Source organism: Gobius niger (assembly GCF_951799975.1).
Source record: "Gobius niger genome assembly, chromosome: 15".
NCBI lineage: Eukaryota > Metazoa > Chordata > Actinopteri > Gobiiformes > Gobiidae > Gobius > Gobius niger.
In genome coordinates this window covers 14,705,432-14,733,226 of record NC_136866.1, presented here as the reverse complement: position 1 = coordinate 14,733,226, position 27,795 = coordinate 14,705,432, and the positions used below count along the sequence as shown (strand labels likewise).

The window sequence follows — 27,795 nt, the reverse complement described above, 5'->3', positions numbered from 1 at the left end:
TTACGACTCCTGCTTTAACTTGCTCCTCCTTTTGTTGCTTTTTGGGACCTGCATCACAGATGATCTTATACTGATCCTTGAGCTGAGATGGAAGTATATCTATATGTGCTTCCTTCTATATTTATGAGCATATCCTTCATAAATCCTTAGTCTAATAGATATAATGAGCTCCTTACGTCCACGCTGCATCCCTTGGTGACCCCGGTGTAGTCGGAGCTGCTGAGGAGATTATATGGAGACCTGGACACTTCGATCTCTCTCAGGCAGCCGGCGTAGCGCTTCAGCGTAACCTCTGGCCTTTGGAGAGGAGTGGCATCGTTAGCTACAGTTCATTTACATACAGGGGTACAGGTATCGCAGGGATATAGGGGACTGCGGCAAGTAAGCGCTGCTATAGGAAAACCTAAAGCGGAGCAGCTGAAAAGACTGGCATTTGTCTCAGATGTTAAGACTGACGACCAACAGTGTTAGATGTGTGTGTTTCTGAACGGTTCATGTATTTGTCTATGACCAAGGGCTAAAAGTATAACGACTGACTCATAATAAAATACACAGAGTGAACTGCCACAAAAAGCCTCAACACAAGAGAAGATATTTAGAATTTAAGTAATAAATTCACTTTCTTCATGCTTAAGTTTAATTTGTGAAGGCCTTGTTCATCTGCAAAGTCCCATTTCGTTTTCGACTAAATCAACTTACAGGTTTTATGAATAATTTAACTACATGAAAAGAGAGGAAAAATAGATTTTAGCATCTACCATTTCACACCAAAAATAAAAGTGCACGTCACACGCTAACAGATATCATTTGTTGTGAGTTATGTTTGTGACTGACGATAAATTATGAAATACAACGAAAGATGTAAAATGTAATTATTATAGAGTGAAAAAGCTTGCAGAGCGGAAATCAGCCAGTTTAATTTACATCTTTGTGCTTTACTGTAGCAATAGCATGGCTAGCCGCATGCACAGTGGGATGTACTGGAAAATGTAATGGTTTACCTGGCAACCATGCTGTTAAGACAAAACATAACAGTTCATTAGAATAATTATATGACAGAGAATGACTATGTTGAGGGGCAAATCATCAGCCCCCTCATGTAAATGGCAATGTCATTTTTTTGGCCAAGATATTTGTTTCATTCTACTCTTTAACACTACTAGATCTTGAGTATCATTGAATGTCTTCAGCCTTTTGAGGCTTGTTGCCATACACACACATAAAAATAAAATATAAACAGTCTCAGTCATCAGAAAGCTGAAAACCCGGTTTGAATTCTTAGTCTCACTAAACCAGCCCCACAGACATGAGCTGACACCTTCAGGCTGAATCTGACCAAATGTGCAACCAATACAAAAAAAAAAAGTGATTTGCACTGTAATATCAATCATCCTTTTGCCTGGTTATTAGGCAGTTAGGAAACTAATGATATACAATAACTGGCTACAAAATAAGATTTACATTTCAATGTTTGTGTGTAGTCTCCAGTGAATAAATGAAAAGTGTAGTTACCTGTAGTTTCCAATTGTAGGCAGGCCTCCAAAATAGATCTTCTGGTTTTCCTTGAGGTTGAGGCCAGTGGCTGATCCCGGGGACACGGCCACGACTCTCTCCTCTGCCCCACTGTCAATGTCCACTATGGTCACAGTGGCTGAAACAGACGTAAAGGAAGAAATCAGCTTCATGAATCTTTACAATCACCACTAGCCACATAGTCAACAGATAGTTGCATTTGTTTTTTCTTGTTTTTCTGAATCCGCGCACTTGGATTTAAAGAACATTGTAGGTCACTGATGTATGTTACTAGAAAAACTAAACTAACAGAACGCTCAAAACATAAACATGTTTATATTTTTGTCATTAACATGTTTGGTGGAGCAACATCAAACATCAGGAGCATGTTTGGTGTTGCCCCTGATCATTAGGAGCAACACCAAACATGCTCCTAATGATAACACAGAATATGCTTTTTGTTATGAAACTAAAGCATTTATAAAAAGACCAAACAGATTTAACACTCAAAGCCATAACATCCCCATGGAAACAAGCTGAGTCCCGCTACAAGCAAAGTTAAAATCAAGGCCTGATTAGAGGCGAGCTGCTCACAGTAAAGATGCATGTTTTTAGACGTCCTGTACACCCGTAATTCATTTTTACCTTTATTTTATTGTATTTTCCGGGTGGAATGTCACGCAGTGTGGCTTGAAATGGTCTTAAACTTGCAATCCTACCTTGTTTCTTGTTTCTAGACATGGTGAGGGATTTCCAGTGTCCGTCGTTGTGGCGTTTGTTTGATATGGCACTGCCAACCCCAGAGCCCAGGTCAAAGTTCATCTTCACTTTACCCTCGGACAGCTCCAGAGACATGAAGTCCTTCTGCAGAGACACGGGACTAAAGCTGTGAGTGATGTCAATCATAGAATAACATTTAGGATATGCCAGACAAATCAAACCCACCATGTCAAGTGTGGCCAAGTACATGAGCAGGGCGTCGGAGGAGAAGGTGCGGAACTTGAAGGTAATGGAGGACATGTTGGGGTTCCACCTGGTGGGTCGTTCCACTGCGCCGTACCCCTCTCCATCCAGCTGCACTATGCCCTCCCCATCTGACGTGTGAGGGCTAACAAAGTCACACAGGTTAACACAATATTACAGTATGTGCATTTAACAGTTAGTTGTTGAACTACTCGGGTAAATTTGATGTTAAACTTGTCGTGCTTGTTCTTACCTGATGACACATCCTTTGCAGTCTCCCTGCCTCTCTCTGTAGTTCCACAGTCCAATAGGTTTACCGTCCAGGAATGTCTCCCCCATGCAGCCCACAAATGTAGAGCTCCTCACTGCGTCTGCTTTCTGCAATTTCAATAAGTCAGATATACTGATGATATTTCAAGGATTTACAGTGGTGAGACCTGAGTATTTTTTAGAGTCGTTGAGGGAGACTCAGGTTGAGCTGGAGGAAGCATCGCTGAGGATTAAATCAACAACTGTAGCACACTTTACAATTTCTTCATTCTTGTAAAGTTTTTCATTCTAGCTTTTACAGCAGCTTGTCAGGAGCAATGGCTATCGATCACAATGCCCTGGAGCACTCACAACCAGATCTTGAGCGAGGTTCATAATTAAGAACTGAATGGATGGATAGAGTGGGCCTAGTTTGCTCACATTCAAACTCAATGAGGGAAGAGGTGCACACTTTTAATAAATAAGAATGCTAGCCATAATAAGACAGACTGAAGGATCGATACTTCATTTGCAGAAGCTCAAAGGTACCTTGACAGTTCCGATTATCCCTCCAACAAACAGATACGCGTTCTGGTCCACGTCCAGGATGGTGAAAGATTTCGGGGCGTCTGCGCTGGCTGGAGTGGCCGTCATCCCGGCGTTGGGCCCTTCCAGTGGGTACACCGTGATGGTCCCGGTCAGCCCCTTCCTATGGGCGGAGGAAGCGCGGCCTGTTATTCACTTTGGCTGGCCTTACTTTTGCCTGACAACTCCTGTGATTGAAAATGTTACTACAGCAAGAATTCGATTTTTATGAACTTGTTGTCCCTGCACTTCCAGGCTGTTTTTTTTTCTCTTTCACTTTTTTTTTTATTATAACGGATGAATTACTCTTGCTGCTTGGATTTGCCTTCATACTTTGTGTACAGCGAGGGGAGACATTTTTAAGACTGATAGCCCGTGTGATGCCACTGGAAAGCACCTTTGGGAAATCTCTGCCGTGGAAGTGCGTGCTGCAGGTGGGACAAGTGTGCGCTGTGAATAAGACGGTCTATATATGATATCAAGCAGAGTGGATTTGTCGGACTACACAGCATCTATGGAATAATGCAATAATAACGTGCCACAGGCTGACGACGAGGTGCAAGTGTTGATTTCCCAGCTGAATCAACATGTTTTATACAGCAGCGTCAATGCTAGCGTGTCCCCGGGTTGTTGTGCTTCATTGTTTGTGCTAATACAATTTACAAAGGGAGGTAAAGGTGAGAATGATTTACATGCCGTTATAAAAATCAACTGATTAATGACATTTTCTACAGAATTGACTGAGTTATAATTAAGTGCACATTGATATCACATTTGAACATAATGCTACAGGTTTATCCTCTAGTAACGGTTGTTAAACAAGTGTTAAGATTTTACTGATGGAATTAATGAAAAGAAGTGGCTAAGCTAACGTAATATCTAAAAATATATACAATGTGAAAATATCTGTTTATCTATTTGACAAATCATTTTGAATGAGTTGCTCAAAGTTATTTTAGCTCAATGGACTGAAAGCTTGTAAAAACATTACCTGTATGTGGGACAACTCTAGCACAATACACTGCATTCCAAATTATTATTCTCTGATTTTCTAAACTGTGAACTCAAATGAGAGTCAGCATAATTTTCAAGTCTTTAACAGTTTGAGGATCATTAGTCATCATCAGTATTTTTTTCAAAAATAAATATAGTAAAAACTCTAAATCAACTTTTTCAGTTTATTATGCAACTCATAGTTTCAATACATTTTAAAGCTTGTAATTCTTCAAAAGTTTTTGACTGAGAGTTTTTGGAGAGTTTCTGCTTGGATTTCTTTGCAGGATGTCAGAATAGCCTCAAAGAGCTGCTGTTTGGATGAAAACTGCCTCCCACCTTCACAGATGTTCAGCTTGTTGATGCTCCAGAGGTTCTCAATAGGGTTGAGGTCAGGGGAGGATGGGGTCCACATCATGAGTTTCTCTCCTTTTAAGCCCATAGCAGCCAGTGATGCAGAGGTATTCTTTACAGTATGACATGGTGCATTGTCATGCATGAAGATGACAACCCCATCCATGATTCCAGGCCAAAACATGACTCCGCCCCCTCCTTACTGACGTCACAGCCTTGTAGGGACATGGTGGTCATTCACCAACCATCCACTACTCCATTGATCTGAACATCCAGGGTTACACGGCACTCATCAGTGAACGAGACTGTTTAAAAATGAGTCTTCATGTATTTCTGAGCCTGTTGCAGCCATTTCTGCTTATCAGCTTCAATTAACAGTTTAGAGGGGGCCGGACAGAAGGTTTATGCACAACTGCAGCCTCTGGAGGGTCCTACACCTTGATGTTCGGCAGACTCCAGAGGCACCAACAGCTTCAAATACCTGTTTGCTGCTTTGTAGCAGCTGTTCTCTTAATCTGTAGAAACCGTCCTCATTGTGCCTTTATCTGCACAAACCCGTGTGCTCTGAATCAGCCACAAATCTCTTAACAGTACGACAACTACGCTTAATCTTTCATGAAATATCGAAGGTTTTTATACCATTCAACTATTTCACGCTTTTCTTCAGCAGAGAGATCCTTTTTCTTTCCCATATTGCTTGAAAATGATGGTCTGCTTAATAATGTGGAACGTCCTTTTTCAGTAGTTTTTCCCTTAACTGGGCTTAACCTGAAAACTAATCATCACAGGCGTCTGAGATTAATGTCAATGATTCAAAGAGCCCTGAGACACAATACCATCCATGAGTTTGGAAACTCATGGACTCATGGACTTCTTTTTACCTTTTTGACACTGAAATACAATTTGCATAATAATTTGGGACGCAGTGTATAGTAACCATGGCTCCAGTTTGTCATGAATAGAAAATCAGTACATTTTTATAATCAGGAATAAATGTATAGCATGTCACCTAAATGGGCATTTTTAGATTTTTCCATCATTTTTATGAAGCTGCTGAGACATAAATAGCGTGCCATAGCCATAATGAAAAATACACGTGACAACACCCTGAACCTGAAATTGCATGTAAGTTATTGCCTGTACTGCCTGACTGCTCTAATCATTTGTATTTCCACTTCCCATCAGTGTCATGACTGTTAAGACTTCTATGTTGTTCTGTCCTCGTGATAACACACTACACGCCTGTATCTTTTATATATTGCTGCACATGTAAATGGGTTTTCAGTGCGTGTTTGCATAAACAAAGCCATTCTCACCGTGAGGCCTCGATGCGGTGCCAGTTGCCGTCATGGATGGTGAGGTGTGGGTACTCCACCCGCCCCACGCCTGAGCCCACGTCCCACAGGAAATTCACCTTGCCCTTTCTCATCTCCAAGGCCAAGAAATCAACCTGCAAACGGGTGAAACAGATGGACTGCTTAGGAATAAGTCAACTCATCCATATGTCATTGTGTAAGAATAATCTTTTATATAGAGAGAAGAAATACAGTGTACATGTGCATTCATAGTACTAAATACACATAGCGCATACTTGCTGCTCATTATGGGTAACATGGCTTTCATTAGCATAGATGAGAAGTTTGCAGTGGTGGTCAAAGCATTTGAATGAAAGTAAAATAACTACTGGTCAAATATGATCTCAATGCAAGTGACAGTTGCACAGTTTCTCACTCCAAGCACTGAAGTGTTTGCTGTAGAAAATGCTGAAATATATATCTATGTACTTTGCAGAGTACAGAGGATGACTTAAGAACCTTCATTGAAGATGGACAGCTCCTATACGACTGAGAGCCTACACAGATATATTTAAAGTATAAAGTAAATAACTGTTTATATGAGTGTTGTAAAAAATAACTTTCAAAAGTATGAAAATCGTGCCTGAATTTGCCACCTGTCCGGCAACAGGATGGGGACAGTTTCTCTCTGGTCATGAGTCAGAGGCATTGACTGTGTATGTGCACTGTCAATGCACATTGAGCCTTGTGTACGAAATGCACGGTATAAATAAACATGCTTCGCCTTACTGTACTGGGGTGAACACGATGCTTTTAAAGGGGATAAAACATGCAGCCAATTTCCTAAATTCTGTAGCCGTCAATGCATGATTGCAAATGTACTGCCCTTATATGTACCATTAGCGGATGTAAATATCAAGTTTTTAACTGCTGCTTAAACTAAAACATTTAGAAGAAAAAAAACATTTTAAACCATTTAATTAGTCAATTCCTAAAGTCGCAGATGATGAAAATAGAACACAAACCGTTTGGACTGAAATAAAAGCTATAATTTGTGGTTTATATTTTGTACTGATATTGTAGCATTTATTTGAACTATTTCTCTCCATGCTTTTCTATGGCGTTTTATGGAATGGAGCAACAGTGATTATGTTTTTGGGCATTTAAGGGACTAATAAAAGGTCTCAGGGAGGTGGCAGCTATTTAAATACAATCACATGTACACAAACATATTTCATTTGCTTTTTTTATACATAGCACCACATGATGACAAACCCATGTGTTTGGTCATGGACAGACTGGAGGTTATGTAAGAGCATCTGGTCATAATGTAAAATGATAGTAATTAATACACGTCTGGAGAGCAGATTTATAATTCACTAATACATTTATCATAGAGCGGACAGAGGAAGAGCGGTATAACCGGGCTGGTCCGGGCTATTCTGAGGCCCTGCCCTGTCCTTAGATATTGCTAGATGCTGCTCTATTTTGATTAATGGTCTTGTTACTAATGTATGAGCTTGGTAAAAAAAAATCAAAAAGCATGGGCGCTCTAATCTCCGCGCCGCCTCTGAACTAAGCGCATTATTATTCAAATAGCATTATGCACAATTATAGATTATTAGGCGGCCCCATCTGAAGACGCACGCTACACTTATCTTGGGCTCTCTATTTCTCTGGGGTACGGACCATTCTTCATTTGCGCGGATCACAGGGCGCCGTTGCTTATTATAATTCCGCTTGCGTTACAGAATATTAGGGAAACCGCCAGACGTACAGTTAAATCATTGGAGAAGGAAGACACAAGGCATCACAGACAGTTGGAGCAGAGCTGGAGAGTCCCGTCGGGAAATCACAGTGAGGCAGATCGCTGTATAAACTTGTTAATTGCTGCTTCTCATTAGGACTAATACGCTCATGCGTACTTTGTCAGTGCCCCTTTAAAACAGCCATGTGTGTTGGAGAGTCAGGTTTTCAGACATGGCGAGGTGCGACTGGGAGCAATGGTGTAGAAATAGAAAGTAGTAATTGTTATGTGAAAACTGGACTGTAAGTTTTAAGCCTGAGTATTTATAAAGTATGATAAATGCTGTGCTGTATGCAGTGCTGGGTTATGTTAAAGATGATGAATGTGTTAATATGGAGCGCTAAGAAAATATTGCTTTTTTTTGTCAGTAAGCGTTGAACACACCAGACCGAGCCGCAACAACTGAGCAAACAATTATGAGAGCTGTATTAAAGTGCGGTGCTTCGGGGGATTGTTATCTGGCTTATGAGTGTTTACCTTCCAGGGCCTTCCCAGAAAATAACATGTGTAATATATAATATATTCCAATGCTTTGACATTTGACTTTTATCTATGTAACAGGATCTTTCCCAGTCCAAGTCTTTTTTAGTGGTGGGAGAAACCAGAGAACCCCAAGGAGACCTGCACAGAATGGCAATTATTTCACCTCTTAAGCCCCGCCTTAACCAAGTTCATTTTCTACAGTTCAGCTTTACCCAAATCCATAAGGTCACAGCCTATAGGCCAGTGCAACGCCTCATTTGAAAGCTAAGACCTACAAAACTCATCTAAATGGAGCTTTTTCTCACATTGTTGCTGTACTGTTGTCACTTTTTTGACATTTTATCCATCACTTTTTTGCTAGGTTTTTGTCACACATTCACTTTTTCGTCACATTTTTGTTGCATTTTCATCCTTGTTTTTGTATATTTTTTGTCGCTATTTTGACGCTTTTTTCAAACGTGGTTTTTCAGGTGGTTAACTTAGTGCTATGTAGTTGTAGCCTGGCCAGCCATCCACCTCTGCTTTCTGTTCAAACACAGCGGTGTGTAGGACTCACAGCCAATTATTCATCGCTCCAGTCACAGAAGCAAATTTGTCACTCAAATCTGGAAGACTTTCGAATCTTGAATCATCCAGAACAAGCTTCTCTCGTGTCTAATAGAATAGTTCAGTAGATCGCCTGTTGATTTGACAGAGGATGGCAATTTTCAGTGTGAGATTTCTTGTTATATTTAGTGCTCTTGTACTCTGGTGAGCCGACACGTAGTACGAGACTGTGTGTTTGTCTGATTGGTTAATCTGACTGTCAATCACGGCCATTAAAATCCGCAGTGAACCCGCAAATTCCAGACTACACTGATTGTGTAGTCTTACTGGCCAGGCTAGCTCAGTTGGTTGTTATTTTCAAATATTTCGCAGTTATTTTAGCTTTGATGTTTTTCATAATTAGATGTTTTTGTTGCTTGCAGTGATGATGTCTGCAGCCCATCAATAGGTCAAATCCTGTAGCATGAGAAAGAGAAAAAGTACGTACGTATTGTGCAGATCCCAGGTAGAAGAGCAGGTTGTCTGGAGTGGTTGTTTTAACATGGAGGATGATGGTGTTGTATCTTCCTTTGCGGATTTCAGGCCGATAACTGCGCAAACAGTCGCCGCCTGACGACACGGACACTTTGATCTGAGAAGTAAAGATACATTTACGATAAGTTTGCTGAAAATGTTGATCATCACTCTGTATTTGTGAATATTGTGTCGTCCCCCCCTCTCACAGAATTGGCCTGTTTCCTGGCTTGGCTGATCAGTTCTTTGATTTGGGAAATGTTGCGTCGCAGATTGTCCTGGAGCGTTTTGATCGGCTGCAGCTTCTCCAGCAGCCGGTCAGCTTCGTCCTCCAGATCCTTCACTTTGGCTCCGGCAGCGTGGACTACAGACACACAGACAGGCTAATGGAATTATACACGACAAGTCTAAGAGGTATTTTGTCCAATTACACAGCAGCTGACAGAGTGCAGACGGCCCATGTGTAGAAAGCATTTAAAGATGGACAAATGAAAGAAGCTGAAATGATTACAGCTGTTAAAGAGAGAGCCAGAGTGATTACAAACGCCGGACAATTACTGTAGCTCAGCATTCACAGAGAAATTCTTTTTAGCTAAGAATAGAAGTTGTATCTAACTAAAAAGGGACATTTCATGCTTTGCCAGATCTAGTGTCCATGCTATAAGAGATAAAGCAGTAGGAGCAAAGCCGTATAGAGCTGTAGAAGACAAAGAGACGGATGCACCCTAATGGTATAATTCAAGCTAATCCACATTGTATTCGGCCCCATTAGCAGCACCTATTCATGTGTCCACATACTGTATCGCTACTGTATCGTTTGTTTTCCAATACAGCCTTAAATCACACAGCAGCCTTTAGTTTGAACTGTTAAAGGCTGTGAGTAAGTTTAAATGTAGGTTTTTGACCGGGCGCACTTAAAGGTGCTGATTATTGCCAGGGCACTTCTATATTTTGTCTGCTCAGCATCTCAACTACTATATAAGAATAATGACAGATGCTACTAATTAGCTGTTGCAACTTGACATTGGTGCACCACTAGAAAGCAGCAGTATTTGAATGAAGATAATTTGATCAATACATACTGATTGCTGTGGGAATTGGGGGGAAAAGAAGAGAGAAAAAAAAACATATGTCAAATGTTGCTTATCACAATCAAATCATCAAATCTTCAGTTAGAAAATTAATCTTATGATTTTGTGCATGTCACATGTTTGTGCAATGACATTAAAGAGTCATCATTTTGATTACTTTGATTATGGAGAACATGAGTTATATGTTACGAAAGAAAAAAAAATGGTCATATCTGTTTTCTTTAAAGCCACATTGTGAAACATTTTGCCACAATGAACAGAATATAAATAAATAAAGAATAAAAGCATGAATTTCATTGGGTCTGTTTTAAATGGAAAAGAAGAAAAAATATCCTCTTTCCTGTGAGCAGCCTCTCATCAGATTTGACTCATTAGTAGATGTTGCTACTTTACTTTGACCAAACATGAGCTTTATTGTTACTGTGCATTGTCAGAGTCTGGCTGAACATTAAGAACAGGTTTGACATCACGGGTCTGTTCGCTCACATATCAGACTTTTGGGACAGTTTAGTTGTTCTTGGGTTGTAGCACCATATCACCTACAATGTTCCGCAGTGTGGCTTTAAAAACTGTCTGAATGATGGCCCTTTCAGAATGCAGATTTACTGTTTTTCTCGGGGTCCTGTATCATCTGGTTGGCCGCGTTGACCGTGTCCTCCAGTTCTCCGTAGTTCTTCTGCAGACCTTTGATCTGAAGGTTCAGATCGCCCAGACGGTCCAGAACATCGATGGCTGTGGCATTAGCACCTGCTGCTACGGCTTTGGTCGCGGCTACTCGGGCTGCTGTGTCTGTCAATCACAGTCAGACTTTGTTTATGAATCACATGCTCAAAGTGTGGCAGTAATTTGCTTGGTTTAATCTCTTGTGTCTTGTCTTCCATATGAAAAAAAAAATGCATTAAGACCAATATAGTTGCTCCAGTGCAGATTTTTCCTACTTGAACTAAAGTAGTAAAGTAAAATAAAGTGCTTCTTTTAACAGGATATAGAGTTGGAATAGATTTTTTTGATTGAATTCTTTGTTAAGGTCCCAAATGCAATAAAATATACAACAGGTTCAGGTTCTTTTGTAAGTACCGTCATGTGTCAAGTGTGTTCATCAGGGACCTGACCCAGAAGGCAGCGGGACATTGATTTCTTTACAACACTGTGCAAAGGTTCTAGTCAAGTGTGAATGAATGATTCAACCCAAGGGCTTTAATAAAGACTTTGTGCTGCCCCTGTGCTGCCCTGTCAGATAAAGTCTATGAGACAAAAAAGAAATCCATTAAGAAATAAAGAATACATTTCAAATCTCAAGTATTGTCCAAACAATAATAATTGCCAACACTACACCGTTCCCTGGCCCAGAGAGTCTCGTACCGTTGGGGATGGCGCGCAGCGTTGCCATGGTGCCGTTGATGCCTTTAAAGAGATCTTTGGTTTTGTCTTTGGCTGCTCTGACTCTGTCCTTCAACAAGGCCACGTTATCTGCATTCCCTGGTCACACAAACACACAGGATAAACATGGTTAGCTCCCAGATCTCAGACGGGCACGAGTCAGTGATAAGGAAGACAAAGGTCAAAGCATATCGTTCATCTGCAATACATTTACACATTTTCATCTGGTTCTCCCCTGATTACTCACATTCCAGGTACTTTCACATTGTTGTAGTGATTCAGGAAAAAAAAAAGAAAAAAGTTATGCCTTTTGGGTTTCTTTTTCATTTTTGACCGCTAAGTGAGCACCCCGTTCCTAAAAGCTTTTTTGTTGTTGTTGTCACAAAACAAGTGAATTTGGCCATAGACAACACAAACAAGTTTTCTGGTTTATAATCATAATATGATGCACGCAGCAATCTCATTTATAAAAAAATGTCATCATGCATCTTCAAAGTGGGATTAACATTTTATTAAAAAAATAAATACATAAAAATGAAGTTTGACATGTCTGTTTGAGAAGAGCAAAGCCTTTTAAAGTTAAAAAGTATTTGATACAGTGAAATGATATGTACCTTGAACATCTTTCTGAAGTTGTTTGGCCTGATTGAGCAGGTCATGACTCTTCTGAACGGCAGCATCTGCCTCTTCCTTCATCGGGACATCTGGACCCAGAGCCTTATGGATGACACACTTTCAGTTATGCGATGTGACAATAAAGAGAAGCCACCCATGGCAAACTCCAAAATAGGAGTTAGAAGAACTTTTAGCTAAGCGCCCAATTTAGTGCAGCAATTGTCTCTTGTGTTTTGTTCAACTCGCAATGAACATGAGAAAACAAGAAACAAAGTAATTAAGGTAATTTCAGGAGGAAAAACAGAACATAGTAATTCTGAAGGATAATGGATCAAAGAATATGCAATCAAGGCAGGAGGAGAAGACAGCGTCAGACAAAATGCTAAATGCATGATATATTTTTGGGTCTTACCAGTGCGAGCGCCTCAGCGGCCCCCTGTTTGGCGGCCTTAGCCTCTTTCTCCGCAGCATCGACGTTAGCCTTGATGTTACTATAGGCCTTGAACGCAGCAGTTGCATTGAAGGACAGGTTCTTTGCCTCGGCCAAAATGCTGAAAGACGACAGGACAAGAGGACATATCAGAATGTCAATCACTGCTGGACTGTTTATTTAATCGTTTATTTGACGGGGGCAGTACACATTAAACATATAGGACATTTTAAAAGTTGAGGCTACATACTTACATATCATAGCAATTATTCAAACAATTCATAGATTGATAACATCTGTAGTCTGAAGTAAAAAGCTGTTGTGCTGAGATTCAAATGACTTCTTAGTTTTGTATGTTTTTCCAACTAATTAAGTCACAGTGCAGAGAAAGTGAGTGCTGTGTTCTCAAACCTTTGTAAAATAAGTTACTCAAGCTAATTTACCTAGTTCACAAACGAAGTAAAGTAAAGTAAAATAAAGTAAAAAAAAAGTACTTGAGAACAGAGTAACTGAGCATAAAAATATGGTTTATGGTCACTGCCAATATTCACGGGGCAGCGGAGTGCACAAATTTCCCTGATATGCTCCTCCTATAGTAACAGAACATAAGCCTGTCAGGAGACATACCACCTCTGATCATGTTTTCTCTGTTTTCTTAAGGATTCAGAGCTCACTATGGTGTGAGTTGCAATACAAATACAATGTGTTCAGGAAGTATATCCTTATGTTATTCCAATGTTAAAATATGCTGATGAAAATCTTTACATTTATCACAGAACATACCTCTCATCTATTCAAGTGTTCAAAAACTGCACTTCTACATTTTTTACATACATTTACATACATTTTCTAACTATTCACATTTCCAGTTTTATTATTGATGGGCATTTTTTGGTTTTTACCTATAGAAAATGAATGAGCATTATTTTAGTATCAGGCTGTTATTTTCCTCTCACATTAGGCACTCAAAGCGCTTTACATTGGGGAGCCACAGTAGCACAGTAACTTTAGGTTGGCTAAACCCATAGAGGCTCTTAGAGGCTCTTCAGTAAAATAAAGCAGGCCTTAATGAACATCTCTTCAACCCCTGAACCAGTGTTCCATACAACGCATAAACCTTATGTAATGATTTATCCAGCTCAATAGTGGAACCAGTGGCGTGCTGTGTGCATCAAAGAAAGACCTCGTAAGTGTGTTTCCTCTGAGCCTGTTCCTTCTCCTGAGGTTTCCTGTTTATGGCATCAATACTCTTCTGACCTTGAATCTTGAGCCTTCTCAGAGTTTGTGAGTCTTTCTAACAGGACTAGTTTTCCTCTCTGATGGAGCCTCCTCCAAGTTAACGATCATTTCAACACTTTTGTGAAGATTTCGCTCAACTTCCTCCACTTTGCAGCCTCTTGTGCAGCCTTGTTTCTGGCTGTTGTTTATTTCTTTTCTCTCTTCTTGGAGCCTCTTAATAATCAAGTCAGTTTCTGTCCGTTTCTTGGAGGATTTCTCCAAGAGATAGTCTCATATGTTTGCTCCTTCAATATGATGAACTCTATTGTAAGGGCGTGTCTTTTGCCCTGAAGAAGACGGTCTATCTCCTCCAAAGCACTGATTTCTTTGACTATTTCCGATATACAGTATTTTGCTGTAGTGTCTAGATCTACTGTAGCTGTCTCACAAGCTGTTTCTTGTCCTGAACCCTCTTTAAACACGGTGAGTCTTGGAGAGTGTGGATTCTGTCTGTAACACTCTCATAATATTTACTCACTTGATATTGAGGTCTCTTGAAGTTCTTCTGCTCCTCCTTTGTGTCCATCAGCTCTATCTCGTTAATCCTCTTTAGAAGGTTCCTGTTGGCTAGTTTTATCTGTCCGTGATTTGACTTCAGCGCCTCAATAACCATTTGGCCGACTTGTAGTCTCCGGTTCTTCTCAGGGGGAGCCTGGTTTTGGACGTGTAGAGCTAGGACCTCTGCTCTGCAGGTCCTCTGGGTCTTGCTGCTCACATCCAGTGTGTCTGCAGTTGTTGTAAGCAATGTTTTTATGAGCGCCCGAATGATGAGGAGCTACTGTATGCAGGCTGACCCCCACATTCCACATTCTCTGTGCTTGCCCCGCCCTTCTCCGCCCCACTCTCCGCAGCACATGCGTTGCTATTTTAATTGTTTTCATTCATTTCAACATTCCACATCCTGCTCTCTGCTCCTTGGGTCTCTGTCGCCTCTCCGTTCCGCCCCGACAAAAATATGGATCACCTCCATTTTCAGCTCCGCCCGAGTACGGCCAGATCAAGCTTCACACTTCAGAGGCCACGGAGGGGCGCAGCCTCTTGGTGAATTATTTTCAGAGTGGTAGAGCTATGTGCTTTGCGCCTTCGCCACTTGTGAGAGGGCGTCACAAGAGGAGGTGAAGCTCTGATGGAGCACCGCTGACATTAATTTCCTCGTTTACATCGCGCTGCCTTGTGTTCCTCCTTAAGGCTCTCACAGGTCAAACTAAAAACTTTATTTACCCCATTGAGCTAAACAATGTTCATGTCGAGAGAGAGAGAGAGAGAGAGAGAGAGAGAGAGAGAGAGAGAGAGAGAGAGAGAGAGAGAGAGAGAGAGAGAGAAAGAGCTACAGCGTCTGCTTGGTGTGAACGCGAAACAAAACAAATGCACATCTTCAACCCTCACTCCCCCACAACCCCTCTCCAGGCCACGGAATCGATCTGGTTGGAGGAAAAGGTGTGTCTCCACCCACTTAAATGCGCTAAGTCTGGAGTGGCAAGCTCACAAAGTGTGCGCCTACTAAGCGCAAAATGTTACACTATCATCTGTATTTTGAGACACAAGATCGGGCCCCAGATCGCACCGCACAGGAAATAGAATGTCAACAACACCCTGGTTTTCAAACTAAATACCCTCTGCACAAACTCTATTTTAACGAAAATGTCACTATTTCCAATCTGAAGGGCTTTGGTATCACTACGAAGCAGACCCTGCGACTTGTTTCAGTCATAAATCTCTGGTCCTGGGTGGCATGAGTACCTGTCGAGTATAGCTGCAGACTCGTTGAGCTGCTTGGCGTAGTCCTCTGCCTCGGTCACATGACTGGCCAGCCTGCCTCCGCCCAATCCATCAGTGAGACGGGACACTTTGGCATCCAGCTGGTCGTGAAGAGGGTCCAGCTCAGCCTGCATTTCCTCCAACTCCTGCACAGACAAGTGGAAAGGTTTCCCAAAATTCAACTTTTAATTTTTTACTTTTAATACAACTTTTACTTCTACTTGAAAAAGAAATGCAACACCATTATCATCGTCACCACCACCACCACCACCACCACAAATATCTTCAAAAGCATGACATAAAACCCTCTCCCTTATTGCTCTGTACCTCCAGCCCCTTGTTGATTTCGTCTGAGAGATTGTTGGCGTCGACCAGTAGGTTCTCTCCCTCTCCCAACACGTCCTGTGTCATCTGCTGGACTGAAGCCACGGCATTCCGCTTTCTCTGGAGAAGTACAAGCACAAGTCATTAAAGGTGTGAAAAGGCTTATAGCACAATCCCTTTTCATTTGTACACAGTAAATCACCAGCTCCACAATGTGCCTCCATTTGTTTACAGAGCCGTGTGACAGAGTTGTGTGCTTTGATAAAGTTAACTGAACTTCACACATTTCAGACATCAACAAAGCATAAGACTAACAGTTATGTTGCATTTTTTATCATATTTATTCAGTTCTGCTCAGTTAGATTCACTGTCAACTCTACCACATGTAGATAATATGTTATTTTCACATCGGCACATTTGAAAGATAATCGTATATTTCTATAAAAGGACCAAAGAAAAATGTAAAAACCTGTAAAAACCACTTGAATTTCCATCTCATAATTCATAACTCATAATGAAAACGACATACTGTATGTGCGCGACACATCTGATTCTGCAACAGCGTGACCTCAGTGTATTCTACTACAACCTTGGTCTTTCTTTACACCTTTACCACTAGCCTTGCTTCTTCACAATACCACAGAAATTCAGTGAAACGAACTTCCAGCCCAACAGCTTTGAAAGGCTCCAGAAGGCTTCTAGTTACTTGTAATCTTAAGAGGTCAGGGGGCACAATTAACAAGTTTTATTATAAATGTGCTGTAACCTTGGTGTGTGCTTTGCTCGCATTCTTTAGAGCACGTTAGTGTTCCTTTGGAGCAGCAGAACATTTCAAGGTCAAAGAGACAAGCTATACAAAGATAAAAATTTACAGCAAAACTGGGACTTCCATGCTGTTGTAATACAAAAAGCTCAGTGATGAATGTTCCTTTGTTTGGAAGACTTTTGTTTAAGTGAAAAAGAAACAAGGAGTTTGAAAAGGTAATGCATGGAATGCTCTATAGTCAAATTGTGTAGCAGGAATGATAGTTATTTTGTTCAGATAATGTCACTCTGGTCAAGCATTTAATGAAGGAAGAGAAATAGAAAGTGTATTTTTGTGTAGCGTACCTCCAGCGCAGTGAGGTTGGCGTGGTTTTGTTGTGCCAGCGCCCCAGCCTCGCGGGTCTTCCCCTGGGCTTCGTTCAGCAGCTCTTGGGCCTCCTGGAGCTTACCCTCATGGTCGGAAAGTTTCCCTTTGATCTGAAAAAATAAATAAATGAATGAATAAAAATAGAAACAACCTTTTAAACTTTAGCATTTTTTTCAGTCCCGAACAAAAATGTTTATGTAACAGAAATGTCCAGTCGCTGTGACAAACACAAATGAAAAAAGTGTTCTGTAAACTGGGTTTAGTAATGGATGCAGGTGGAGCCCGCAAAAAGTACAAATATGAAGTATTTTTTATCTAATAGGTTGTGTATTTTAAAATGAGTTTGATGAAGCTAAAAATTCTGAGGTGGTAACTATGGCAACAAATGCTGAAGGTTGGACATGGTTTATGGTTAATATCTCTCTAATGGCTGGGTGAAGCTACTCAATTTTCATTTTGATGTTTCTCACCTCCCCTAAAGCTCAGGGAGTTGAGGGAGGCCTATCCAAACAACAACTGACACAAAGTTCAAAGTCTCCTCTCTGCACATACAGTATCAATCACATGTCTCAAAGGTGTCAAAAAGTGGAGACAATGTTCAAATGATGTACTTGATATTGGTCAGATGAAAGGACGGCCATAAGATGAATGTGGCACAATCACATTCACTGTGTCCCTCGCTTTGACTTGTATCGACCCCTGCTCCAACTGAAATTAAGACGTGACATTCTAGAAAAGTGGGAACGCTACCTATTTATACTGTCCTGTGATCAACTCATGAGCAGGTATTACAGCACAACAGGTCAAATCATCCATGTACTGTAGGATTGTGAGCATTATTTAACCAGGAAAGTCCCATTGAGATTAAGAATCTCTTTATCAAGGGAGTCCTGGCCCCAGAGCGGAACTTATTGTACATGTTTTTAGTGGTCGCACACATGGGGGGAACATTCAAGCAAGGCCTTGCCAGGGGGTCAAACCCAGCAGCTTCTAGTTGTGAAGCACAAACACTACTATGACAATGACTACTACTACTATTAAAAATAGTACTTCAGCTTTGAGGTCCTCCGTGGCCTGATGGGGGTCACCGAACATCCTCTTAACTCGCTGGTACAGCTCCTCCGCCAGCCTGCAGACAAAAAACACAACATGATGAACACATTTGCTCTTTTTACGCTACACAACCATTATTTAACAACACCAAAGACATGAAGCCGAAATGAAATCTGCGCAGACACAGTAATCAGTTCGTACTATCGGATGTTGAAACGCTGGCGCCAAATTGCAGATTCTCCAGCATTGAGGCCCGAGGCAGACTTAGATAGGAGTGTAGCGCTGTAAAACATTTTAGCTATCATAACTCTGCAGCGTGTGCGTATATGTGTGTGTATGTTTAAATGTGTGTGTGTGTGTGTGCGAATCAACCCTGGAATTGGAGAGAGAGCGATGTGGCTACACGCGCTAATGTAAAGTGACATGTGGCAGATTTGATCATTAAAAGCAAGAGACAAAAGTGGCACTAAACAAGGCGCGGTAGAAGAAGTCAGATCACTGCGTACGTCAGAGGAGAGTTTGTATCTGATGAGCTTATGACAAAGAGCAAACATTTTATTTATGTATTTATTTGAAATGTTTCAGTTTGTAAGAGGAAGAAGGTCAACAGGCAAACTTCTGTACATCATTACCGAGTTAGCGGGGTAAGTTTAGCATTAACCCTGGTGCAAAGCTGAGAAACTTTCCATCAGGGTAGATCACCATAGATCACCATTTAGTACTCTGTTTAGATAAGAAGACGGCTCTTTGACCAATCACAGAGAATCCTCCGCTTTGTCCCCCTAACTCTGCGGTGTGTGGAGGAGAGTGTGGAGCAGAGGGAAGAGGAGGAAGCACCTTGAGCAGCAGCAACACAAGCCCTTAATCAGCAAATTCTATAAAGTAGCAACGTCACTACATTTACACAAATAAAAGTGAAAATCCCACTAAAATCTCCATAGACTTTTTAAAAAATTAAAATGGTAAGAGTTTAAAGGCACACGGAGGCTACAGGCTACAGGAGAGAAAATACCAAATACTTTTCGGTTTATAAAGCTTTAGATAAAGCTTAAATTTAAAATGTAGTGATTTATGCCTGTGAGCTAACACAGGCTGATTAGTAGCCATCCCTCTTTTTAAACTCGCAATATTCATATTTTTCTAAAGGTTTATAGAGATTTTGTATGGGATTTTGACTTCCAGCACCATCAGGTTGGCGGGGCTGTGCATTAACATTGCATTTGATACTTTGCTAGAACATCATATCAATCTCTTTTATTTGCTGCATATTATCTGACATTAAACTCCCCTCTTGTTCTCACTCCATGCCCCTGAGCCTCCATTTTCTGTTTAACCAGATCTCAGCCTTTTTCGCTCAATCCTTCTCTTGTCCGTCTGTCTCTGCTGCGGTAGCTGTTGACGAGGTCGTGCAGTTAATTAAAAGTATTGCCTCAGGGAGAGACGTATAGGCGAGCGTCAGGGGCGAGAAAGTCATGGAGACAGTAAGTCACATGGAAAAACTAGATGTATCTGTCAGTGTGTATTTGATAGGACGATTTCTACAGAGCCTCAGGGAATGCACCAACTCCAAACATCTCACTGATAAACAAAGTTATATTTTGAGCATTGGCACTGTATAACGGCATTATGTTTTCGACTTGTTGTCTTTCCTCCATAGGGTTCATTAAAGTTTTACAAATCAAATCGTTACCTTCGGAAAATAAAGTCCCCAGACTGAAGGAGCTGTCAACAAGGGGACGCTGAATCCAGCAAGTCTTAATTAAGGCCGAGTGCGAAAATAGCTTTCAGTTAGAAGTAATGTGCTAATTATTAAGGCATCAAATGAGGGTGTGAGTGGAAATGACATTTTGAATCAACTGTAAAGCCAATGATCCCAGAAAAATATTTATTTAGTGAAAATTCTAATTCTAGGCTGGGAGATATGGTGACAATAACAAATCCTGTTTTGTCTCAGATATCATCAAATCAAAACAATCCATAGGTTAAAGAGAGAATGAGCCCAGACCTGTTCACCACAACAGCCTCTAAAATCCTGTACAGTCACCCGAATTGCCGTCATGCACGAGCTTAATATAGAAGGTGCAGTTACACATATGGCCTGAGGTGGCAGTAGTGAGTATAAAATGGCAAACTTGCTTCCAGCCCCTTTAAATTAAAGGTCATTTAGTTTAGAAATTCTAAAGAAGTAGAAATATAGAAGTATTTTGTACATTCTTTCTATACTTCTTCTATGCTGAAAATGTTATACTTTTTGTCTAGCTTTTTGAGAATTACATTTCTCTTTCACAAATATTTGAACAAAAGAAAAACGTTCTTTACAAAAATACCGTACAAATCCTACTCGTTCATAGGACTTCAATGAATTGACTTTATGACCGACTACTATAATTAGTCAGTATTTACAGTATTTGGCCAGGGCCATTGCAAGCCATTTTGGTGCCCTAAGCAGAAATGTTTAATGGTTCCAATCCTCCTTCAGCAGCAGCAGAACATCTGTGTGTGCCCCCCAAAGCCCCACCACACCCCTTCACCCCCTACCTGCCACGGCCACAGTGCCATTTATTGTATTAATTAAACTATTATTCCCATGGAAAACAAGACATTATGCTACTTTAGCAAAAATATGAAGCTATTTTGCGAGCCCACTTAACAAAAACAACATCTGTGTGCAGCTTCAGTGTGAGACAACAGTCAGATTGTTAGTTTTGGCGTTGTGTGGGAGTGACCCATGTGAACTTGTAAAACGGCTACACAAAACACCATAACTATGTTCAATGTTGAACACTGCAATAAGATTAGCCTCATTTTAATACTTAACTAACCATAAAGTTAAATCTTTCTATAACCGTCAATAATTCTTGCCAGGGACTGCAGATGGACAGTAACCATTTGGCAACTTCTGGCACATTTACACTGTTAGAAAAAGTCTAAAAAAAAACAGTCATGACAAATGAATGATATGGATAGCGCATTAGCTGATGCTGCAAAAAAAATAAAATCTTGGTAATGTAGAAACATGATGATTTTTGCAGAAGCTTCTCTCTCCCAAAACTAAAGTGTTTTGTGTCTCTTTTTGTGAATTGCGGTGTCTTTTGTTTGCGTCTGAATATCTGTGTGCCATTTTGTGTGGTTCTGTTGAGTCTTTGTTGACTGGATGGCAGAGTTTTTTGCTCGGCCTGAGTTGGCAAAACCACATTTTTAAACAGAAACAGTGTTTGATGAAAAGTTTTGCTCCAGATCCCTACAAAACCAAGCAGTAGGACAGAAAACAGAAGAGCCAGTGCAGTCGGAATATCCGAGCCAGGAGCTAATCTAACCAAGGCTCCTGTCCCTACTTGTAAAGCCCATGGCATGCTCTTTGACCACTGAGTTGGACTGTGCTCTTCTAAGTGGACTGTGTAAGACTGTTGTATTTCGTTCAAGGTCCAACTGACTGAAGGACAGCTTCAATCACCAGGAAGATGAACTCTCCCTTTCTCCCCTTTCCTATTGTACATTGACAGTTATTGACTATTTGACAGTCATCCACTGTGTGGCCTTTACATGTGGTAGCATTGACAATAAATCTAACGGAACATAAAAGATAATGATGTACATTAGCTGATATATCGGCTGCTCTTTCTTGTACATGTATAAACTTACTCCATTTCTTGGTCAGCGATGCCCCTCTTCCCTCCCAGGTGCCGCGCTCTCATCTCGGCGAGCATGGCCGCGATCTCCTCCTTCATCTGGCTCAGGCTTTTGTCTGGAGCGCCATCTTTACGCGACAGGGTCTTGTTCAACTCCAAGGCCTTCAACTGCAGGTCTGGAAAAATAAATACAAGTACAAATGAAATCCTTGTCATTCATATATTGAGTGGCTATAGAGAAATACATTTGTGGATTTTTAGATATATAACTCCATAGCGAACGCCAATCAGCTCCAGAACATTTTGAAAGACTTTGAGAATACCAGGTTGCTCTATTGTCCTACACTTTTCAGCAGATGTAAATGGTAATCACGATGAAAAATACAAAGAGCTTCGGGCACTTTTGGTGAGCTGTGAAAAGTCTGCCTGCCATCTTATAGACACAGTTTGGTTCTTATAGTCTTGGCCCATTTGACTGCGTTTCCTTTGGGCTCAGTTGTAACGCACTGTCTCCCAGCTTCATCATTAGTGGTGTCCCTTTCCCCACAGTCTACTGTTATTTCTGTTTTGCTGCCATCTTCCTTATTTCTCCACTGCATGTGTCAAATCCTCTAAAGAGCAGCAGGCATTTGATCTGGTTTCCTTAACGCGGACACATGCAGAGCCTCATACGCTCACAGTCAAACACCATACAGTCTGTTTACCACCACTGGAGCACGTTTACTCAGAAGGTTCAATCGCTGATGAAAATGAGTGAGGGCAAAGACTGGCGCTCATTTTGGATAATAACCATCTGCAAGATTTTTAAAACACTAAGTGACAGAATGATCGTGGTTTATTATTGGGACAGTTGCATTGCTAGTTGAAGTGGAATGGTAATTGTCGTAGCTGCACATTTCTGCTCTGTAAACTGGTACAGTGTCTTGAAAAAGTATTTGCCCCCTTCCTGATTTCTTACATTTGTCTATATTTATCACACTTAAATGTTTCCGATCATCACATCAATTTTAATATCACACAAGGATATTCTCAGTGAATACAAAATGCAGTTTCCAAATGATGATCACATTTATTAAGAGAAAGAAAAATCCAAACCTTCCTGGCTCTGTGTGAAAATGTCAATGCCCCCTCTGTGATTAGCTGTGAATAGCCAGTTTTTTTTTTTTAAAGTTTTATTGGCCTGATTACCACCAAGTTTGTTCACATTTAGACTAATAGTCAGTCAGACTAATAAAGTAGGCTACAAAATCTCATAAGAAAACCTATAACGCCACAAAATGACTCCAAGAGTGAAACAATGACTTATCCAGGAGAAAGAACCCAGAACGACTAATCCAGGAGGTCATCAAAGAACCCAGAACATCTGACTGAGCCCCGTGTCAAAGTCAGTGATCAAGACTCAACCTAGGTGAAAATCACTGCTGGCAAATAAGAAGGCAACAGCCCGTCTCTCATTTGCCAAAAAACATTGCTGCTTTAAGACCTGGACAACCTGCTGTCATTGATGGAATAATGAATTCTACCAGGAACTCCTGGAGGACAGACGTCCGGCTATCAGTTCACGCACTCAAGCTCCAGCGCTCTTTGGCCATGCAGCAGGACAAGAATCCCAAACATACAAACAAATACACTTCTGAACGGTTCAGAAAGAACCAATTAAAGTAGGGGGACAGTGGCGCAGATGGTAGAGCGGGTCGTCTCATGAGAAGGTGCACACTGTCGTTGTGTCCTTGGTGCAAGACACTTCACCCACATTGCACAGTGTCTGCGTACACTGGTGTATGAATGAGAGTAAAGCGCTGTAAAGCGCTTTGAGTGCCTAATGTAGGTGGAAAAGCGCTATGTAAGTTGAGACCATTTACCATTTAAAGTTTTGGAGTGGCCTGGTCAAAGTCCGGACTTAAGTCCAATCCGGATGCGGTGGTGTGACCTTAAAAGGGAAGTTCATCCACATCCATTATGGATGAATTAAACTAATTCTGCAAAGAACAGTGAGCTAGAATCCATCCTCAGCGATGTAACAAACTCATCACCAGTTATCGCAAACGCTTGACCTCAGTTATTGCTGCATCCAGTTAAGGTTATTAAGGCACATACTTTTCACACAGGGCCACTGGATTTTTCTTTCCCTTAAAAAATGTGATAATCTCTTAACAAACTGCATTTTGTATTCATTGGGAATGTCCTTGAGTAATTTAAAAATTGGCTTGATGATCAGAAACATTTGTGAAACAAGTGTATTAAAGGGACTATACAGAGTTTAAAAATGATAAAATGTATTTTCCTCCCTCTACATGTTCCAGCAATGTCCTAATGTGCAAAATGAGCCCAGATCTATTCACCACAACTGCTGCTAGAATCCTGCACTGTCACTCAAAACTGTATTACTTCGGGTCCGAATTGCCGTCATGCAAAAGCTTAAAATAGAAGGTGCACTTACATGTATGACCTGAGGTGGAAGTAGTGAGTGTAAAATGGCTAACTTGCATCGAGCCCCTCGATGCAAGCCCCACTCTTTTGAAGATGCATATTGCTCTGTATAAGGTACTGTACTGTATGTATATCCTATCTGCATTTCTATTTTAACTATTGTCCTTTTGCACCTAGGGTTTGGGGGTAACTCAGTTTGGAATATCTATGTGCTCGACAATAAAGTGGCAGAATTGACTGAACTGAACTGAGCTTTTTTGGTACAAACAAAGAACTGGATCATGAAATAACAAAAAACAAAGTTGAAATTTAGAAAAGTTCGATCTTGTGTCCGTGTTCTGCTCTCCATTTGAAATGTAAACATGTGATGATTAAAAGCTGAGGCAGCCTAATGAGCAGCTGGACTGTGTATATATGCGTTGGTATGGGAGTGCGTGTGCCGTATAATTACAGTCAGGATTTAAAAGGCAATTAAACACTTAAAACGTGCATTGCATCATATTACTGTATCGATTCGACACAGGAGCTCGAGGCGAGAGAAGGGCGCGCTGTATTTCTTTACTCTGAGTGTGTGTGCATGTATGCCGATGTGATAGCTGCTAATTAAGACTGTAATTGCTACTCTCAATCATCCAGTAAGCTACACAGAAAAGCTCTTTTTTTGCGGCCCTCATAATAACAGCGTGATTAGGCAGTGGGCCAGAGCCGGGAGCGGTTAATGTAGTCTTTTTCATCCGTAAAAGTTGCATAATCAAACAAACAAATGATTTGAACAGTGCAGAACACAGAGGCGGACACTTCCTCTGTTTGTGGACGCTCTGAAAGGGAGATGCTTATGCCCACGGGAACTGGGCCAGATCAGGCAAAACACTTAGAGCTTTGAATGGGAGGGAAATTAAGCTGCTGATATTGACTAATTCAGGAAACAAATGTCTTCTTTACAATTAGTACACTTATTTCCTTTACTCCTAACAAAAGCAGGTAGATCACTGATAATATACAGTATTAGCCGTTTCAAAAGCCTTTTTAGTTTTTAATCATTCCCAAACAAACATTTTTTAGATGCTTTGTACGGATTAATCTAAGCTCATTAGTTTAAACGAGTAGAGGTTGATTCAATCTCATTTAAATCACCAAATCTTGAACACAATGTTACCAGAGTAATTGTAAAGCGTAGCACTGTTTTGGAGAGTTTGTTAATCATCTGTCAGTGTGGCGTATCTAATCTGTGACTCTACGCTCGCTGGTGCACAAACGCCAAAGACCAAGGGACACGGCAGATTTCAGCTTGTCTCCAGCACGCAGGCCTCCTCTCCAGACCCTCTTACTCCCTTCTCTGCTGCTGAGCCTATTATCCTGGTGCCGCCTGTTGGATCGCAGCATTAGCTCGGTCTTTGTTGTTCGGGCCGCACTTAGCACTAGCATCTGGCACAACGCGCACGCCGCTGGACGCTGGCCATTCTGGAGAGGAGTCCATTACGGAGCTAACAAGCAGACTCAGAGAGAGAGAGAGAGGGAGGGGAATGGAGAGGTCTGCCTGCTGGTGGGAGTTGTGAAATTGTCGCGTTGATGGTGTTAACTTTTGTATAATTGTGCAAATGTACCAAGAATAGTTGGCTTTTATTATAGTCAAATATATAAATTGATACTGGGCAGCTTTGCAAAAAAGAGGTTGTTTACAGTATTTCAATTGGATCAGGGTTAGAGTCAGGATTAGTCATATTGATTGACTTGAGCACTTTCAGGTATCATTCTATAACCATCCTGTTTCAATGCTATCACTGCTGTTAAGTGCTAGGGATATTTGTATTTAATTTGTGTAAAAAGATGCATATTTTTTAAGGACGTGGGTATTTTTGTCCCTTTTCAACTACTTTCCGTCACTACTTATATCTTACAAAATCCAATCATAAAAAGGGCTTCGTTTTATCTGTGTCATCCTTACAAAGAAGACCATTTTAATGTCCCTGCAACTAAACACTAAACATTCAATAACTGACTGATTAACTGTAGTGGTGTGGCTGCTTGGTAATGTTTTCCCTTAATAACAGCTTTCCAGATGAACTGAAGCAGATGATTACACATTTACCATCTTAATTGTTTATAAGAAGCCAATATTTTGGGGGGAAACTGCGCTGTATCCAGGCAATACCTCACTGGCCGTCCACTCTGACTCGTCATTAAAATGATCTATGACTTCAGTGATTACTGCTGAAGCCCTTCGAGTGTAATTCCTCATCTCATTAGCTCACCTCTTCCTTAGTATTAGGACAATCCTGTTGTTTTAAGAAGCAATAACCATGCTTCCCTAAGAGGCCCGTTTATACACACTCACAATGTAATCTAAGCGGACACACGATCATGAAGGTGTGCAGGTATGAGACAAGAGTCAACATTGATCAGAAACAAGCTAGCCTTACCGTTGGCTCCCAGTAGTGTGTCCCTGACAAACTGCTCCAGCTCTTGGGCTCGTTTGTGAATCCTGTCGGCGTCGTCCTCCACCTGCTCCCCGTCCGCTGACACCTTTGTGGCCTGCACGCGCAATCAAATAATAAACACACGGTGAATGAGTCAAGGTGCCATCGATTCGTGTCTGAAACAATATGGGTAAAACGTCAAAGAGCAGGAGTACAGGAATGACAGGTAATGATTGTTGCGCACGCAGTCAATACCAAACAATGTGCAGCTACCACTTTGTTATTCCTGCTAACGCTCTAGCGCAATACTGTTGTGTACGGAAATATTGACATAGGACAACACTCAATTTAACATTTCACACAAAGAAAAGCGAGATAATTGGTCTAAAAGGGTGCCATAACAAAACACTTATTCTACTCTGAAGAAAAGAGCGGTTATAAAAAGACAATAAAAAGTCGCCTAATGGTCTCAAACCATGTTGATATGAACATTATAGAGTAGGGTTTTATATAAAAATGTGTTTAAAGTGTTCTGCAATTATTATAGAAAGCATTTTAGGGAGGACGAGCCAACATAGTCCATACACTAACGTTCGCTAAAAAAATATTTAAAAAAGTAAAGAGAAGAGCCATGGAGCTTTATTTCTTTATTTAAGGATTCCCATTAGTCTTTACCAACGCAAAGACTACTCTTCCTGGGGCTGCTGGGTGACTACTTTATGTTCAATGTATTTACCTGTAGAGTCCAAAAACCTTTATATTAATAACTCAAATAAGGATTTTACATGTTCAAATTGACGAGTATGGAATGTGCCATAAAAGATTCATGTTCAGAAAATTTACAGACTAAATTGTGGCTAAACAAAGTGTAAACTAGGCCCAACTTTAGTGATTTGAACTGTGCCTGTTTGTGTTTTATAGTAAATCACTTGTGTATAGCACTTTGGGCAGCGATGGT

At 40.9% G+C, this 27,795-nt stretch overlaps 1 protein-coding gene across 1 annotated transcript in view; it reads right to left on the bottom strand.

Annotated features, from left to right (window-relative positions):
* The window catches only part of lama2 (laminin, alpha 2), a 183,564-nt gene that overhangs the window by 16,959 nt on the left and 138,810 nt on the right, over positions 1–27,795 (bottom strand). Inside the window, exons 38-57 of the mRNA XM_079572620.1 lie at positions 26,841–26,952; positions 22,004–22,166; positions 18,359–18,437; positions 17,287–17,418; positions 16,180–16,296; positions 15,835–15,998; positions 12,799–12,937; positions 12,386–12,488; positions 11,754–11,870; positions 10,998–11,180; positions 9,510–9,664; positions 9,275–9,418; positions 5,973–6,106; positions 3,274–3,433; positions 2,729–2,853; positions 2,458–2,620; positions 2,232–2,376; positions 1,513–1,651; positions 1,002–1,013; positions 177–297 (exon numbers count right to left, since the gene is read on the bottom strand). Coding sequence (XP_079428746.1) covers positions 177–297; positions 1,002–1,013; positions 1,513–1,651; positions 2,232–2,376; positions 2,458–2,620; positions 2,729–2,853; positions 3,274–3,433; positions 5,973–6,106; positions 9,275–9,418; positions 9,510–9,664; positions 10,998–11,180; positions 11,754–11,870; positions 12,386–12,488; positions 12,799–12,937; positions 15,835–15,998; positions 16,180–16,296; positions 17,287–17,418; positions 18,359–18,437; positions 22,004–22,166; positions 26,841–26,952 — 2,607 coding nt within the window. The remainder of the gene's footprint in view (positions 1–176; positions 298–1,001; positions 1,014–1,512; positions 1,652–2,231; positions 2,377–2,457; positions 2,621–2,728; positions 2,854–3,273; positions 3,434–5,972; positions 6,107–9,274; positions 9,419–9,509; positions 9,665–10,997; positions 11,181–11,753; positions 11,871–12,385; positions 12,489–12,798; positions 12,938–15,834; positions 15,999–16,179; positions 16,297–17,286; positions 17,419–18,358; positions 18,438–22,003; positions 22,167–26,840; positions 26,953–27,795) is intronic.